General features: G+C 45.2%; 1 protein-coding gene across 4 annotated transcripts in view; it reads right to left on the reverse strand.

Moving 5' to 3' along the window:
* Positions 1-17,073, reverse strand: part of GAN (gigaxonin) — a 103,323-nt gene that overhangs the window by 32,822 nt on the left and 53,428 nt on the right. Inside the window, exon 10 of one of the 4 annotated variants that reach the window (XM_057533906.1) lies at positions 2,299-3,812. The exons of 1 other annotated variant lie outside the window; for it this stretch is intronic. In XM_057533906.1, coding sequence (XP_057389889.1) covers positions 3,719-3,812 — 94 coding nt within the window. In that variant the 3' untranslated portion in view covers positions 2,299-3,718. Of the gene's footprint in view, positions 1-2,298; positions 3,813-4,213; positions 17,023-17,073 lie in introns of those variants that run through there. 2 more of the 4 variants (XM_057533905.1, XM_057533903.1) reach the window with 2 other exon arrangements.

Here is a 17,073-nt window from a genome sequence, read left to right on the forward strand (position 1 = left end):
TGGCCGGGCTGGAATTGTTAGTCAGTTTCCCCTTTCCTGGCCATAGCTGATAAGTATATCCTGCTGGATAAAAATACCTCCACCCTTACGGTAAGATTCCCAGGCTGGGAATTCTCCGAGCACCCCGCCTCCAGCCTGGGGGAGCGCAAGTTGCCTTTCCCTGTAAACATTTTTTTTTTTAAATTTATTTATTTATTTACTTATGGCTGTGTTGGGTCTTCGTTTCTGTGCGAGGGCTTTCTCTAGTTGTGGCAAGTGGGGGCCACTCTTCATCACGGTGCGCGGGCCTCTCACTATAGTGGCCTCTCTTGTTGCAGAGCACAGGCTCCAGACGCGCAGGCTCAGTAATTATGGCTCACAGGCCCAGTTGCTCCGCGGCATGTGGGATCTTCCCAGACCAGGGCTCGAACCCGTGTCCCCTGCATTGGCAGGCAGATTCTCAACCACTGCGCCACCAGGGAAGCCTCCCTGTAAACATTTTAGGAGTGGCTGTGGTTCCTGGGCGAGGGGTCCGGCAGCCCTGCCACACTCTGGGACGGGGCGGAGGCTGCTGCCGCCGCTGAGGAAGCAGCAGGCCAGGCTGGGCCGTGGTGCAGGGCACCCTGTTAGTAAGTGGCAGTGCCGACGGAGCCGAGAGGCAAGAGCCCTGTGACCAGCACGGGGCCTTGCCGTGCGCCGGCCGGGGCTTGGTACCACGTGGTAGCCCCTTCAGCTCGCACCATGTCCCCAGGATGGTCCCGTTGTCCCTGAGGCACAGGAGGTAAGGAACTACGCCAAGGAAGCGTTGGTGGTGGAGACTGGATCTGAACTCAGCTGTCTGGTATTTAACAGGTAGACTGGCTCCTGCTGAATCGAATTTAGAAAAGCTGTTCGGATTTTCAGTTTCCTGATGGTGAGGAAGAGGTCTGTGGATCACAGACGCCAGCTGACACACTCACAGGTGGCAGATCTCGCACACCAGACACATGGCACTCCCGCCCGGGGCCGTCTACAGTACACAGCACTGGGGGTAGGAAAGTGGATTCCCATTTCCTCAATCTTCCCAAAGACCCAGCATCCAGTGTTGATCATTTTTCTGATTTGTTCCCTATATTTGATCCCTCATCCTTTTTTTTGAGGTGAACTTCACATAACACAAACCATTTGAAAGTGTGCAATTCGGTGGCATTCAGTACTTTCACTACGTCGTGCAAGCATTTCTGTCTTTTTCCAAAACGTATTCTTCACCTGAAGGGAAACCCCGGGCCCATGAGCAGTTGCTCCCCGTTCCTCTCTCCCTCCAGGCCGTGGCAACCATGAATCTACTTTTGGTCTCTAGGGATTTGTCTTTTCTGGACATTTTGTATAAATGGAATCATAGAATACATGGTCTTTTGTGACTGGCTACTTTCACCTGGTGTGTTTTCAAGGTTCATTCATGTTGGAGCATGTATCAGCGTTTTGTTCCTTTTTACGGCTGTATAGTATTCCACTGTATGAACAGGCCACATGGTGTGTATCCATTCATCTCTTGGTGGACATGTGGGTTGTCTCCACCTATCGGCTAATGTGAGCAGTGCTGCTGTGAACATTGGTTTGAGCCCCTGTCTTCATCTTTCCTGGGTATATACGCCTGAGAGTGGAAGTGCTGGGTCACATGGTAACTCTCTTCAACTTGCTGAGGAAACGCCAAATGGCCCCCCATAGCGGTTGCACCGTTTTCCATTCCCACCAGCAGTACACGAGGGTTCCAATTTCTCTACACCCTCAGCAATACTCGCTATTTTCTGTAGCTGTTGTTTCACGATAGCCATCCTAGTGTGTGCGAACTGCTTATCCTTCACTGCGAAAGTGGAGCTGAGATACCACGCAGCCCCACCTCCACAGATCCAGCTGAGAAAGTGGATTCCCAAGGTCATCCTAGAACTCAAACCCTCTGCAGCCCCGGGGGCGACTTTATTAGCAGGGAATGCGTTGCACGCAGAGAAAGTTCCTTGGGTGAAAATGGACTGGGGCCAGTGGAGGCCACTGACACAGCTCTTGGAAAAAATTCATGGGGACAACGAGGGTCATGCCCTACTCACACCGAACTTTCAGAAGCTGCTCCAAAACCTAACAGGCAGTGACCATGAATGAACTCCTCAAGTTCTCCAGAAAGCTACAGGTTTCTTCTACAACAAAACAACAACAACAACACACACACACACACACATACACACCCTCACTCAAAGTTGGTTTTGGTTTTTGTTTTGGTTTTTTTAAAATTTATTTATTTATTTATTTTTGGCTGCGTTGGGCCTTCATTGCTGCACGCAGGCTGTCTCTAGTTGCGGCGAGCGGGGGCTACTCTTCGTTGCGGTGCACAGGCTTCTCATTGCGGTGGCTTCTCTTGTTGTGGAGCACCAGCTCTAGGCTTGCGGGCTCAGTAGTTGTGGCACTCAGGCTCAGTAGTTGTGGCTCGCGGGCTCTAGAGCACAGGCTTAGTAGTTGTGGCGCACGGACTTAGTTGCGCCGTGGCATGTGGGATCTTCCCGGACCAGGGCTTGAACCTGTGTCCCCAGCACTGGCAGGCAGATTCTTAACCACTGCGCCACCAGTGAAGTCCGGTCTTGGTTTTTTAAAAAAAATACCTTGGCTCTCATCAGCTTCTATTCCAGCTGAAAAAATGGTGGCGGCACCAGCAATGAACCTCCTATTTCAGCTCCCATCAAGGAAGTCTTCTCTGACTGACCCCTTCGGCCACAAAACTGTTTGATTTTCCATCCTTGGCCATTAAGCAAACACATGAGCAGCTTTCAAGAAGGTCTGTCCCCTTTCCAGAGAGACAGGCTGCTGGTCTGCCTGGCCTTGAATCCAGCTCTGCCCTCCCACCACTGAGCCTGAGTTTTGGCCAAGTGATAACTTCTATGGGCCTCAGTTTTCTCTGCTGTAAAATGGGTTGTTGTGAGGATGAAGTGAGTTAACACGTGAGGTGCTTAAAGCAGCCCCTGGCGCACAGTTGGTCAAAACAAGATACGAGTCACTCTCTGAAGCCAGCAACAGTATCAGGAAGGTGACACGGTCAACCCCCATTGTCCCATCTCCACCTGCATCAAAACTGGCAAAGCACCCCTCCCCCCCACCTACAACAGGCAATCTGGGGTATATTCTTCCAGAACTGGGTTCCTTTGCAGGGCAGGCTTTGAGCAGAGTGACATCTCAGGTACTGTAGACATAAAAGGGACCTGGCAATGATCTGGTCCAGGGTTTTATATAACAAGGAATTAATCCTTGCCCTCCAGACAAGGAAATCCAGTGACTTAAGTCTCATTTTAGAGACAAGAAACGGAGGCTCCGGGAGGGCAGAGACTGCCAAGGTTTCCCAAGGGTGAGTGGGGCACAGCCAGGACCCCTCGGAGCTGCTGGTGGAGGCCTGGGCATCGCAGGGCCGGGCTTCAGGCTCCGACAGCTCCGACTACACCCTTCCGCAGTCAGCCAACGTGGACACTGGTTTCTGGCCAAGTCTTTGTTTAAAGAAAGGGTTCCACAGCAACCTTCCCACCCCCCAAAGATAAAAAGGCTGGCAGACCGCTGGACCATAGAACCTTCTCGCTATTATGGAAGGTGGAAAGAATTTAAAACCAACTTCCAGACCTACCTGACACTATGCTGTACGACTGAAGAGGAATATTCCATTTCTTCTTCTTTCCAGGTGACTTCAGGACTGATTCTGGCAGACTTCATGTACGTAACTTTGACATTACTGGGAGAGTCTCTCTTTGCCCCATGTCTTCGGTGGAGATCTTTGCCTGTGACATTTTTCAGGACCCCTGGTCTTTGTAGCTTTGTAGTCTCTGGGCATGAGAGCAAGAAGAAATTACAGGGAATTCTGTTTGTCAGAGACAGAATTCTCCAACATATAACTAGACCGTTGAGGTCAGGATCCTCTATTCCTCGTAAGTCTAATTTCGTTCTCTCTTCCAAGGAAAGTAAATTTGAAACTGTCTTTTGGGGGAGTCAGAATGGGGACTTATTCTGATAAGGGATGGAAGACACCAAGGCAATGACTGTGGAGTGTGGTGAAGGAGTGTATCTTACACTGTTAGCCAGGATCCAGGGAGCTGACACCCAAACTGTTTAAGATGTGGTGTAAAAAAGATAATTTTCCACTCAAGAAGTCAAGCCAAGCTGAATAGACAACGTTAATTTAGTGGGAACCACTGTAAAAATCAGAACCCATTACAATGCCTTCCCCATCAAATTGTTTTATTAGGTTAATTAAACAGCTTAAAGACGATTCGTTTGTTCGGTACCCTTCTACAAAATATTTCAAGTTTTAAATGAACTTCCAATACATAAAACAAAATTACTTTACCATAGACAAATTTCAGATCAAAATACAACACTCTGTTTCTGTTTTCTTACAGTTATAAAATCCAGTCAATACAAACTACATAAAAAAGATAAAACACTTTCACTGATCCTTGGTACAAGAGAACAGCACGACTGCAGTATGTTCCCAAAGCACAAATCCTGTGCTCGTGAAACGGGGTGACCCCGTAGTTACCCCACAATAAACCAAAACTGGTAAACAAAGTGCGTGCTACTTAATTTTAAGAAAGTTAACATAGCCTCTTTGCATCAGTATTACTTGTAAACCATAAAGCAACTTTGTAAGAAAGGTTACTAATTCGAAATTACTTCAACTTCACTAAAATTTCATACCAGCAACGGAATAGAAAACTACTCCACAGAACAAATGAATACACTTGTACCACAGGATGTTTGAGACATGACGTTTCAATGAAATCACATTAGCACAATTTCTCTGCTATCCTACTGAATTTGGGGAGGATAATTCTACAAGTTGCAACTTCCCAGTACTTGAAATATTTTGAACTTTCCATAGCATGTCTTTTGTCTAGCTTATGTATATTTCATTGCAAATCTCTGGTTTTTTCAGTAGTAGGTCTTTCTTTAAAGATCGAGATACCTCATCTGAACACACGTAACCCTCATCTGAATACACGTCTAAGTAGACTGACTGCTCAACTTGGAATCTTACCAGATAATAAAAGCTGCAGGATTTAAATTAAAAACTCTTCTGTATGTACCATGTCAGAAAATATAGATATGTTAATTAAACAAAGACTTGCGTTTAAGAGGATGAATTTTGATATGGTATTTTGGAAATCTGGTATTCATGGACTTGGCTTTATGGTATTAAAAGCATCAAAATGACAAAACAAGAGTGTGCTGAAAACTGGTTCTTGACAAGGGCGACTGTCACATATGGCTGCTGGTGCTGCACAGGCAACCAGGCAACAGGAGTGTCGCTGGTTGTTCTGCCAGACCAGGGCCCACTGTGAAGATCAGCCCTGAGTCTGGGAAAGTCAAACTGAATTTATGGCCCTGTTTCAAGGAGTTCCCTTGGTAGTCTTCTCTCACAGCGGAAGACTGGGATCGGTGAGAGAAAACGAATGAATCTACACGTTTTAGAATGAGTGATGGATGGACCCCATTCACAGATAGGTACGAGCGTCTCTGTCACCAGGAACATACAGTGTGAAAATGAAGTCTGCCAGAGCCTGCTTGAGGTACTTCTACAATCATTTCTGATGAGGATGGGAGGGAAGGGGTGGAGGAGGGAGGTGCTTTTGTTAAATCCACTCATCACTCCCAGCTCTGCTGATGCAAGTGCAGAACGGGCCGCGACAGGTGTTCAAAAAGTTCTGCCGAAAACGTGATTATTTTTTCATGGTCGTCACAATTCACAAGTGGTATGACTGAACACAAAACAAGTATCGCTATGTCACTGGCGACTTGAAGGGGTACAGGAATGAGGAACCAAACAAAGGCTGTGTTACAGATGAGTCAAAATGAAAAGAATCCCATCAGCAGAAAAAGCCACTGATACTTAATGAAGCTAGTGTTGCTAAAGCGCCTGTGCTTTTCTCAACTAAAGGCCACTTGAGACATTTCCCACCATAAAATCATCTACCCCATGGAACCTGGCTGATCTCTGTTTTCACGTAAAACTTGAATTTTGAGGTCCCCTATAGGAAAACAGAGCTGTAAACCCACCGACACTGAAGGTTTGTTTTTAAGCTGACGATACATACCCTTTTGCCCCACGTACCAGATCCTACGTAATTTTACACAGAGCATAGAGTCCAATTCAATGAGCATATGCTTAGATTAACAAGAATACATTTACTTTCTGGAGTGTTTTCTGAAGCAAAAATTCCTTTTGAAAAAAATACGTAAAGATGGTCTCTCTCTTACTGTAAATGAGGAATTCTAATTTCCGATCCTATTCACAATTTGGAGTGCAGTGTGTTTTTAATCAGAGCTAAACAAGAGGAAAGGACGAGGCGGAGCCCGCACGGCACCTGGCAGCTGGGCGCTGGCATCTGGGGTCCCTGCTCCTGGCTCAGACAGGAGCCCTAAGAACCTCCGGGGCAGGTGTGGAAGGTGAGGCTGCCCAGGGCCCCGGGGAGGCTGTTCCAGGCTAGCTGCTTAAGGAGCCGCAGAGATGCACTTGGCCATGCCTGGGCGGGAGGCTCTGGGCCCCGCCGGTTCTCAGTGCGAGGAGCAGAGTAGCGCAGACTCTGGGAGCTGCCCGGCCTGGGCGACCGCTCTGGCTCTCTGGCGGCCGAAAGTGCTGGTCACAGAGGCCAGGTGAGGGCTCCCGGAAGCATGCTTTTTCAACACATGTTTTTAGGTTAACAGTCTGGGGAACCAGAAGCGCGCCCCTCACTCTTTTGGATACATAATTCAAGCAGTTAAAAAACCAGACTGGGAGAGGCCACGGGATGAGATCAGAGGGCAGGTGAGGATGCGATTGCCAAGAAAAGTAGGTAAATAAGGGTACGCTTCAGAACGCAACCAAAATACCTCCTCCCATCTTGACTAAAGTTCCTCAACCGCCCAGAAAGAAGTGCCAACTGCAGGAAGGGCCTATGTTCTGGGAGATCCCACCCACAGTCTGTGCGGGCACAATGGGACATGGGGAGGAAAGTGAACACTGGTTCAAACAAAGGGTTACCCGTGAGTGAAGACGACCGAGGGGATAGGGAGAAGGCACACACCCGGAGAACAACGCGGAGAGCTCCCTCCCTCGGACCTGGACCTGGACTTGCGTGCCCGTCCCAGCCTCTGCTCAGTCCCTGGGCTTTGGGGCAGGTGGGGTCGGGAGGAGACGCAGAGGGGGAGTGGCGTCCCTGCACCCCCGTCAACCGGGAGGAAGACTGCAGGGGCTTTCATAGGAGGGCGAGGGACAGAACCCGAGAGGAAGCAGGTCCTCTGGAAACGCTTCTCCAGGGATGACGAAGTAACCCATCAGCGAGGTGGCCGTTCCTGGAGCTGGGAGGGGCTGGGAGAGGTCAGCCGACCCAACTCCCCGCCACTGTGGGACGGCGTCCCAGGCCCTGCTTAAAAGAGTCCGATTTTTACTTATCAGCTTTCTTAAGTCTGCAGAGGTACTGAGGGATTTAGAACAAAGAGTATATAAACAGCAAGAATCACTGTAGTTAACAATACGGTTTTAGGGAAATCTCTAGAAGTACGTCTATTTCTGAAGGTTCCGCTGAAGCTGGCTGTAGCCGTGGGCCGGTGGCCGCAATCAGGAGACGGTGAGCGGGCAGAGAGGACGGAGGGGAGGGAGGCGGGGAGAGAGCACACGTCAGGAGGAACAAAGGCCCTTCTCCTCAAAAACAATGTGAAAGCTAAAATACAAATGCTATTTCCCGCCCCCCCCCTCCTTTTTTACTAAACTGTTCACAGAACCTCTTGTCTGCAAGGAGCTTTGGAGCCTGTGACAACATCCTGTCACCGTGCAAGACTCCCGTGGCTGACACTGTCACACCCGCTAGTCCCAGCTGCAGGGGGGCATCCTTGGGGTGATTCTCAGAGCTGAGCGCTCAGAACCACAGGAGGCACCCATTTCATCACGAGGCAATTCTAGAAAGTTCTAAGAGCGACAGAAACATTCTGCCTCTATAGTTTCTGCCTCTCGGCTTGAGCAAGGCGCTCTGGGGCACGCACACCTGCTCCTTCTAAAGCTCCCCCAGCAGGCCAGAGCCGGAGGCCTCCAGAGAGCCCACCACCGCGGCTGTCATCCCCCGGGTGGCCTCCCAGGCGCTGGTGCCCAGAGCCGGCAGCTCAGTGCAGTTCCCAGGGCCCATCAATGCAGCACGTGGACGGAACAGACTTCCTCTTCGGGCTACCAGCCCCCCACACAGACAAGGGCACTATTTTTTTAAACAGTTGGCTTATGTTCAAATTATCAATGATTTCCCCCCATACATTTTTTTCTTTCCCTTTCAATTTGGAACTATCTTCTCTGAACCTAGACATAAGACTATATTTAGCCATGTTATTAGACTGTAAAAAAAGCACTGCAGACCCTAACACCCAACACTTTCCTCCGCCGTCTATAGTTTTATACAAGTTACTAGTGAAAACGTTAAAAACGCATACTGCTAGATTACCCCCATCCGTGCTGACACAAGGGCCCGTTCTTATCAACACTGCCTGGGTATTTCTCAGCCCTTTTAAACCTATTTCTACTTCCTTTTCTCAATCACAAAAATATCAAGAATGACTTTATCAAATGTCTTACTGAAGTCAAGATAAGCTGGGTATATCACGTACCACTAAATTCACCAGTCTTGTAATCTGAACTGGAAAGGAAGTGATTTTATAAAAGGATTAAGTAGCTCACTTTTCGTATCACTTTGTTAAATAACCCTTCTTTACCTGAAGGTACAGAAGTTCTCCACACACACACACACACACACACACACACACACACACGTAACACAAAGTTTGTTTGTTTGTTTTTAGGTTCCACATAACATCCAAGTTCAGAAAACATAGTTCAGGTATACTGATCTCAAACAGAGATCTAGAAAACATCCAGTTTATTGGACTAATATAGACTACTACCCTTAATATTTTAGGAAAACAGAAAAATTCAACTTCAGGAAAGAGTTTTAAATATTATTAGAGTACTTCATTAGGCAAACCCTGAAATAAGGGATATTTATAACCACTCTAAATATTCTAAACACATATTTTGGGGTGTTTCCGCTGTCTAGAGTTACCTCGAATTGAGGTCTTAGAGAAGTAGGAGGAGAACGGAGTCATGGACCCAGAAAATAAATAATTTTGGAAGTGCAAATATGCATTTACTTGTGTATTGTGGTGGCAGACGTGAGAATGAAGAAAGCACTAAGGGTGGGGACACTGAGCGAAGGGCGAGAGCTGAGACCACGAGTGACTAGAGGCTGAGACGGGCGGCAATGGCAGCTGAGATCCCAACCACCCCATCTGTGTGCAAGACACCAAGTTCTCGCCGTCCTTACCCCACTGATTCCTCACAGCAACCCCAGCAGGTAAACACCCATCATCTCTTTCTACAGGGTAAAGGGCTTTGAAGCTCACGAAGCAGCCAGCGGCCAGCATCTCCAAACCCACATGCACCCGGCCCTGAAGCCCACGCGTGCTCACGACCATTGGGTTCACTTGGGACAGTACAGAGGATGTTTACAGATATCTTCCTCAAAACAATTACAATACAAAAGCTTGGGGCTTTAGATGGGTGAACCTTGGTTCTCTTGGAAACCACCTAAGGGAATGCCTCATGGCCGACGGCTAGATCCACCCGAGGAGAACTTTGCCAGAATACTGCTGTCAGGAGCAAGCCCTTTAGTCTAAAAAGCACAAGCACATCCATTAAATCTTAATGCACAGGGACAGTTAAGGTTTTAGATCTCACCTGGTATGTAAGTTATTCCTAGTATGCTAGGTTTTTAGGAATGGGCATAACTCTTTTTGGCCATGAAGGGTACTGGGTAATTCCTATAAGAAATCACCCCCGGAAGGGAAGGTCTGTCTACGAGGAGTGGTGGGCCCCGCAGCTCCCCCTAACTCACCAGCCAGGTAGGCTGACACATACTGGCGAGGACAGCACCCACACGTGCCCTGTGCAGATGGTGCGTAGGGGAGGAAGCTGGGGACATTCCACTGACACACAAAACAAACCCGATCACTCGTGATTTTAAGTGTAATGCAGTTCTGTGTTGTTTGGTCAACTCAACCCTGCACTTTCAGAGTTTCATTTTAAAACCCCAGGTTATCAGAACTAAAAGAGAAGAGGAACTTCTTGATGAACCCTATACTTTCATCAAAACTAAGATTCTTGGGAAACAAATTCATGAAACTACACTTAACAGACCCTTAAACTGCTCCCAATAGCACCTTACAGAATATGAAGAACAGTAGCCCCAAGCATCCAAATCCCAAACACTGGGTCAAATTACAGACAGACAAGATTTCCTGTCTGATTTGAATGACGATGGCAATGAAGCCCTCTATTTTACACAGCAGTGGTGTTTAAATATACTACTTTTCTACATTATGAAAACATAGCCTTGTAAAGACTCTTTAAAGTTCAAGTTGAGTTTCAAGTAATCACTTTGCAGCAGCTCTAGGAGAATTACTGTTCCTCCTGATTAAAAGTGCCTATTAAAAAAAAAAAGCAGTAAAATGGAAACTACGCCTTAGAGAATTGTATTCCTCAAGGCCACTTACTGCTTGTTTCCAGGCTTTTGTTAAAGGACAGAATGTGTTGAATTCTTCTAAACTGGCAGGGGATCAAGCACAACACTACATAATGAGGTAGCCGAGAACAGCGTCTTTCCTATAAACACGAAGAACAAGGGAATAAGTGCATGTGTAATTCTCATCCGATTAAACAGGAAACATGATAAAGCAAACTGTGAACCAAATTCCTCGGTTTAACTTGAAAAAATTTAACCCAAGGTTCTAAGGTACACCTTGTGTGTAACTGATGAGTGAGAGGAATAAAAATAAGGTACTTAAAAAGCTGTACTGACATGCTAAAAATAAAGTTCTAACAAATATAATTCACCAACCAGAAAGAAAGATGAACCTACAGCCACTCGGGATCTGGATTATTTGAAGTGGCCATTCATTTACTTGGGTCACAGGAAGTGGCTAAGCTTTCTCCACGTCATCTTACGCAATGTGTACCCAGACTTCGTGGGCTGTCACCCCCTCCTACCTGCACCTTCTCTAATTCAGATCACAGTGATTTAAGAGTTTACAACACCTCTGTTGGGCCATGAGGACGTCAATATCAAAAATTATAATTAGCCTAAATTTCAGGTGAGTAGCAATTTTAAAAGATTAGTTTTTATCTCAACATGAAAAAGAGAAGGCAATAGACATTTCTCACTAGATAATTATGCAATGTTATTAGATATTTGATTTCATAAGAAAGGGAAGGAGTTTAAAAAAATCCATTCGCTTAGAGAACTTCAATGATAGAATTGAAAAAGAACTAACTTTCCTAATCAGTATGCATCAGTCCAAAGAATATAGAGTTACATCTGAGCTTCTCACACGTCACATACTGCAGAGACCAAGTTGAGATATGTTTAAAATTAAAATAATAGAATTACCTCTGAAAAAAAATTACAAAAAATTTAGAATTTTTACTAGCTGGTTTGCCAAAAAATAGAGGAAGTCTCCAGTTCAACACCAGGAGGACTCAGCTGCCAGCAGGCAGGATTAACTCACCTGAGTTCACGTTCCCCTCAAATGTGGGCAAGTGGGGCATTCCTCACCCTTGTACCATAAACTTCCATCAACCAGCTCTAGGGAATACTTCAGGGATTACTAGAAAGCTAGCAAAATGCTTTCCTCAACATTCTAAGACACAGTATCTTTTCCCTTACTAATTACATGTGGTAAGAAAGGGAAGGATAAATGAAGCTTCAGCTTTTAAAAGTAAAAACAGCTTCTCTCTCAAACACAAACGCTTATGACTTCTGTTCTTACAACTTTAGTAAATTCTTAAATTTCCCACAGCTAAATGACAAAGAAAACCAAAGACCTTTTAGTTTGTATTTGTGCAACTTGCAAAGGATATGTTTGGGGGTTTAAGTTATACCATAAATGGTTATTATATGATTAAAAATACTTGTATGCCTAAAAAATTAAGTGATATTCTAATACACTGAACAGTGAAATTGATAATCCAAAGACCAGATTCCACCTTTTGGCTTCTACTCACATCTGAAGCGGGGAATGAAGCTGTATCCACTGGGCCTCAAAGGCTGCTTTCTGTCCAATGGCGAGCACTGCACCCATCACAGAGACGTGAGGATCAAAGCAGTACGTTCTGGAAAAGATTTTGAGCCCCATATAAAAAGCAGTGAACAAAACCCAACATTAGATGCGGTAAACATTATTGGGTGTGCTGAGTACAGGGTCTCAGAAATCCTCCAGAACATATGGAGACCACAGAGCTGTGCGTCACATATAAGTCAGGCACTTTGCATTTTTTATTCTGTACTGGTTTCCCACTCTGTATTATGAGGCCGACCTATCTGTGTGCAAAGTTTCTCATTTAAAAGCAAGTCCCTTTCAATCCTGCGAAGAACGTCACCTGGATCACAAGGACACTGTATTCATTGGTCATTTATTGACTTACCTACTGTGTGCCAAGCACTAGGATTAGCAGAAGACTAAAGTAGGGTTCCTGCCCACAAGGAGTTTACAGTCTAGAGGGAGGGCAGGATTTCATCTGCCTCACTGTGAAGCTCCCCAGAAGCCCAAGCAGAATGCTGAGTAGGTGCTCAGTCGACACTGTTGATGAAACCCAGGGCGGGCTTTTCTGTGCCGGCTGGAGTCTCTCCTCTCACGGCTCCAGGGGCAGCCGCTGAACCAGAGCAGCCTCACCCTTCCCTTCCCTTCCACGGGGTGCTCTGTACGGGGGTTCCAGCACCTTCAAAACTGACGTGGTGAAAGTGCCACCTCATTCTGTCCCCGGATAATCACATGTCTTCATCTGACCACAGGCAGCCTCCTCTTGAATCAAGAAAGCCAACGTTCTGGAAGGTAATACTGCAGTGTTTTTAATGCTCCTCAGAAAACTTTTGGAGATCCCTGGTTTGGTGCAATGAAGCAGGAACACACCAAACGGAACCCCAAAGGACCTAAGCAGCTAACACATTTCTCTAAAAACCTAACTTGCTACCCTGAGTAACTGCAGTGCCACAGCAAAGGAGCCCTGTCTTTACCACGTCAATATAAACGATGGATCTCCCATGCATTGCCTAGGGAGCTCCTCACTCATAAATGACAAACTGGCACTTCCAAAGCATCACCGAAGAAAGTGCCATCGTTAACGTGGTAGTGAAAGATAACAGAACACTTCAAGACGAACAATATGCCTTCCAACATCCCCCAAATACTCTTTTTTGGTGGTTGCACAGTTTGAAAAAAGCCTACCGTCAGCTATCAACTCCTCATAGCAGTAAAAGAACTGATGAATTTAGAAATTTCTTAGGCCAAATCTTTATAACATAGCAACTATGAGTTGGTAAACACTAACACTGCTTTTAATATGCTAAAGAAAAGAAATGCAAACGCCCAGTAAAACTTACTACAAACTACAAATACGTCAATATATACACTCAACATGAGTTTAACACAGTAGTATAAACTGAAGGACCACAGGCTCAAGAATTTATCTGAAGCACCAGGAGACAATAATATATGTAGTTTGGAACGACAATTCCAAAGGTAAACATATACAAACAGACTTACCTAGTCACATCACACACATACACACACTCACACACACACTCTCTCACACTTTTACATCTCACAGGATATAAGCACTATCACAAAAAAATTTAAAACTTCATTTTAAATTAAACACTTAAATCTTTGAAAAAAAATCTGTATTTGGATGTGTTGAACAAAGAAACAAACAAACCTACTTTAGACCGTAGCCTAGAAGAAATCCTTTAAATTACTCTAAGCTGAGACAACTTTCCTTCTGTTGGCGGATAATGAAAATAAATTGCACTTCCCCCAAAGATACTGTATTTAAAATTTTAAGATCTATCTTTCGCCACTAATTTCCAACACACACCTGATAAAAGTGCCTAATGGATAAAGAAGTATCAAAAATTTACCAAGAGGGCTTCCCTGGTGGCGCAGTGGTTGAGAGTCTGCCTGCTAATGCAGGGGACACGGGTTCGAGCCCTGGTCCGGGAAGATCCCACATGCCGCGGAGCAACTGGGCCCGTGAGCCACAACTGAGCATGCGCATCTGGAGCCTGTGCTCCGCAACAAGAGAGGCCACGATAGTGAGAGGCCCTCGCACCGCGATGAAGAGTGGCCCCCGCTTGCCGCAACTAGAGAAAGCCCTAGCGCGGAAACGAAGACCCAACATAGCAATCAATGAATCAATCAATCAATAAATAAATCTTTAAAAAAAAAAAAATTTACCAAGAAAGGATATTTCAAGGCATAAATGGATGGTTAAAACACAAACCTGTGTGAAATGAGTTAAAAATTTTTTCACGATACTAAAGTAACTGTAATTTACAAAAAAGTCATGATTAATTTTGGAACATAATAAAATTAAATACATCCCTACACTTCAATGTAATATTTTTATATTTATATATAGTAAAATAACAGTTTGGCACTTAGCAGCTTTTCTTGTTTATTGCATCCCATATTATGTGGCAAATTTAATTTTAAAAAAGTTACCTAATTTCTGCAGCTACAGTGTCAATGAACTAAATTAAAAAAAAAAAACAAACTACTTTTATAAAATGAATTGACCAAGTCATGCAGGCACTGATAATATTGCAACAGGGACCCATTCACTCCTAAACAATGAACTGTCTCCTTGGAGAGGCCTGGCATAGCCTGGGAAGGACTTTAAATTTCAGTAATTAAAGAAAAGAGAATTGCTGACTGTCATGGCTTTAATAGGACATCAGTTACCACTTTAATGTATCTCAGCTGTGGCTTCTGAAGGCCAAGGTTCTGTTCTGTATGGGACATTTTACCAAAGAAAATCCACTTTTTCAGAAATTTATTTCCTCTAAAACTAACATCTAGTTGTACAAAGAAAGTTTTCTTTCTTTGCAGTGGCCATGCAGTTTGCTTTGATTAAAAGACATCCAAGGTATCCTGGGGAAAGCGTGCAGACAACAGCTGACTGGTACACGGTACAAAGCAAAGAGGCTGGCTTTGACTTACATGTCAAATCTGTCTGTTATGTGAATGGCTGGCATATCTGGCCCAGTGCCTCTGATAGAGAAGAGGAAAACCCTGTACCTCCTTTTACCCATGTCTCTGCCAGGATGGAGAGTTAATGCGCACACACAACATTCTTTAGAATTCCCACAGACAAGGCTGCTCAGTGACTTTTCTAGCACTGGATTGACTTCTACTGTTCCTGGGTGGGAAAAGACAAGTGATGTTTCATATGCATGGGAAAAGCATACAGACATTCCAGGAAGGAAGTTTCTAGGAGAAATTTCTATTCTCAAATTTATAACCAAAGGATACACTTATACATTTATTAATCATTAAGACTAAATGCTGCTTCTTATAGCCATATACTAAGGGGGGGGGGGAAAGCTGTAGAAAACAATTAGAAATGAAGAGCTCTATATTAAATTGATTAGAAATTTGATATTGCATAAAATTCAAATGATGAAGTCATCAAGCACTTTGAACTCCTTGGTTTCACACTAAGGTGGTATAATTCGAATGGAAAACAAAATATCTTACAAGGTAAGTGCCACTAATGACAGACTTTTTCTCCCTTGGGGAGTGGGGTTATGTGGGTCGACATGGGAGTGAGAGGGAGAGAAGGAGGAAAGGATTAATTTGCTCTAAACGAACAGAATGAAATTAAGTTGAGGTAGTTTACTCTACCAGCCAACCTTTACTTGTAATGTAATTTGTCTGAAACTCGTACTAGTGAACGGCATTGAGAAAATTCTGCTACAAAGACTAGATTCTTAACATGGATTTGCATTCCAAGACACGTTTTCAAATCCTAGACAGTAGTAGACAAGACTTCGTGTGCTTTCAGACAGATTACTTTTAAAAGTTTTTGATCCCTATATATTTTCTCTGGACTTTTTTTTTTTTTTGGTCATAGCAGACCTTTATTATTTGTCCGGCTCAGGTCCTTCTTTTACAAAATCTCCTACTCACTAACATCCTCATATTTATAAAACAGTTCTGGTTAGTTGGAAAGGAAGACTGGCACTGCATGAGATCCTTCACAACCCCAGAAATGACGGCATGACACATCTTCATCTGAATTAACACAGAAGTCAGCAACTTCCTTTAAATTCACAGGAAGGCTGCCACCTGACTCCTTAATTTATTGACTCTTTTGGATTACTAAGATAGAATGTCATAAAAGAGAAATTTTATCTTAGTTTCCATTCATCATAATTTAGTTTAAAAAAGATTCTTAGGACAGAGAACTAGTAGTAAGTGGAGACTAACTGGCATTGAGTCCAATCTAACATTTTAGGCACAAACCTTAAATTGCTGGGCAGAGTTAGGCATAATATCTCCTTCCAAGTGCAGTGGAAAAGCAATCCCGGTATGTTTGGATATGTTGATATATGCATGTTTGCTCGTTTGTTAACCAAAGCCAGGTACTCGAACACAGCGGTCAGCCAGACGTGAGCTCCCCGCGGGGAACATGCACCTTGGTGCTGTAACTTCCTGATTTTACATGACACGGATGCCCACTTCCCCTTTCCTCTGACGCTGACTAGCCCGCTTGGTCTAGGGGTGCATCTCCTGGAGGAACTGACTCCTCCTCGTTTTTTTTTCAGCAGTTACGTGTTCTCCCGAACAAGAGCTGGAAGCCCAGGCTTCTAAGCATTACAAAACCACTCGCGTTACCGCACAGAGGCCGGCGCAGAGCAAGGGTCGCCTGCCATCTCTGTCCCCTCGCAGAGCGCCGCGTCCCGGCGCGCTTGGTCAGGAGCTCCGCTTCCGCGCCGCGGCCCCGTCAAGGTGAGTGAACGCGGATGCGGAACAAGCCCTGCTGAAGCTGCAGGCGGAAAAGCTTGCAATTCGCAATACGTAAGGCTGCACACCCGGTGCGGCGGAGGTCGGAGGGGAGGAGGGGCTTGGTGTGGTGCCAGGTTCCCGTGCTCCTTTTGAACTCGCGCACGTAGTCGTAATTGGTACCTGCGCCGTGAGAATAAGCAGAGGTGACACACCGTGCCTCGGAATCACCGG

This window comes from Balaenoptera acutorostrata, chromosome 19 (assembly GCF_949987535.1).
Source record: "Balaenoptera acutorostrata chromosome 19, mBalAcu1.1, whole genome shotgun sequence".
Lineage (NCBI taxonomy): Eukaryota > Metazoa > Chordata > Mammalia > Artiodactyla > Balaenopteridae > Balaenoptera > Balaenoptera acutorostrata.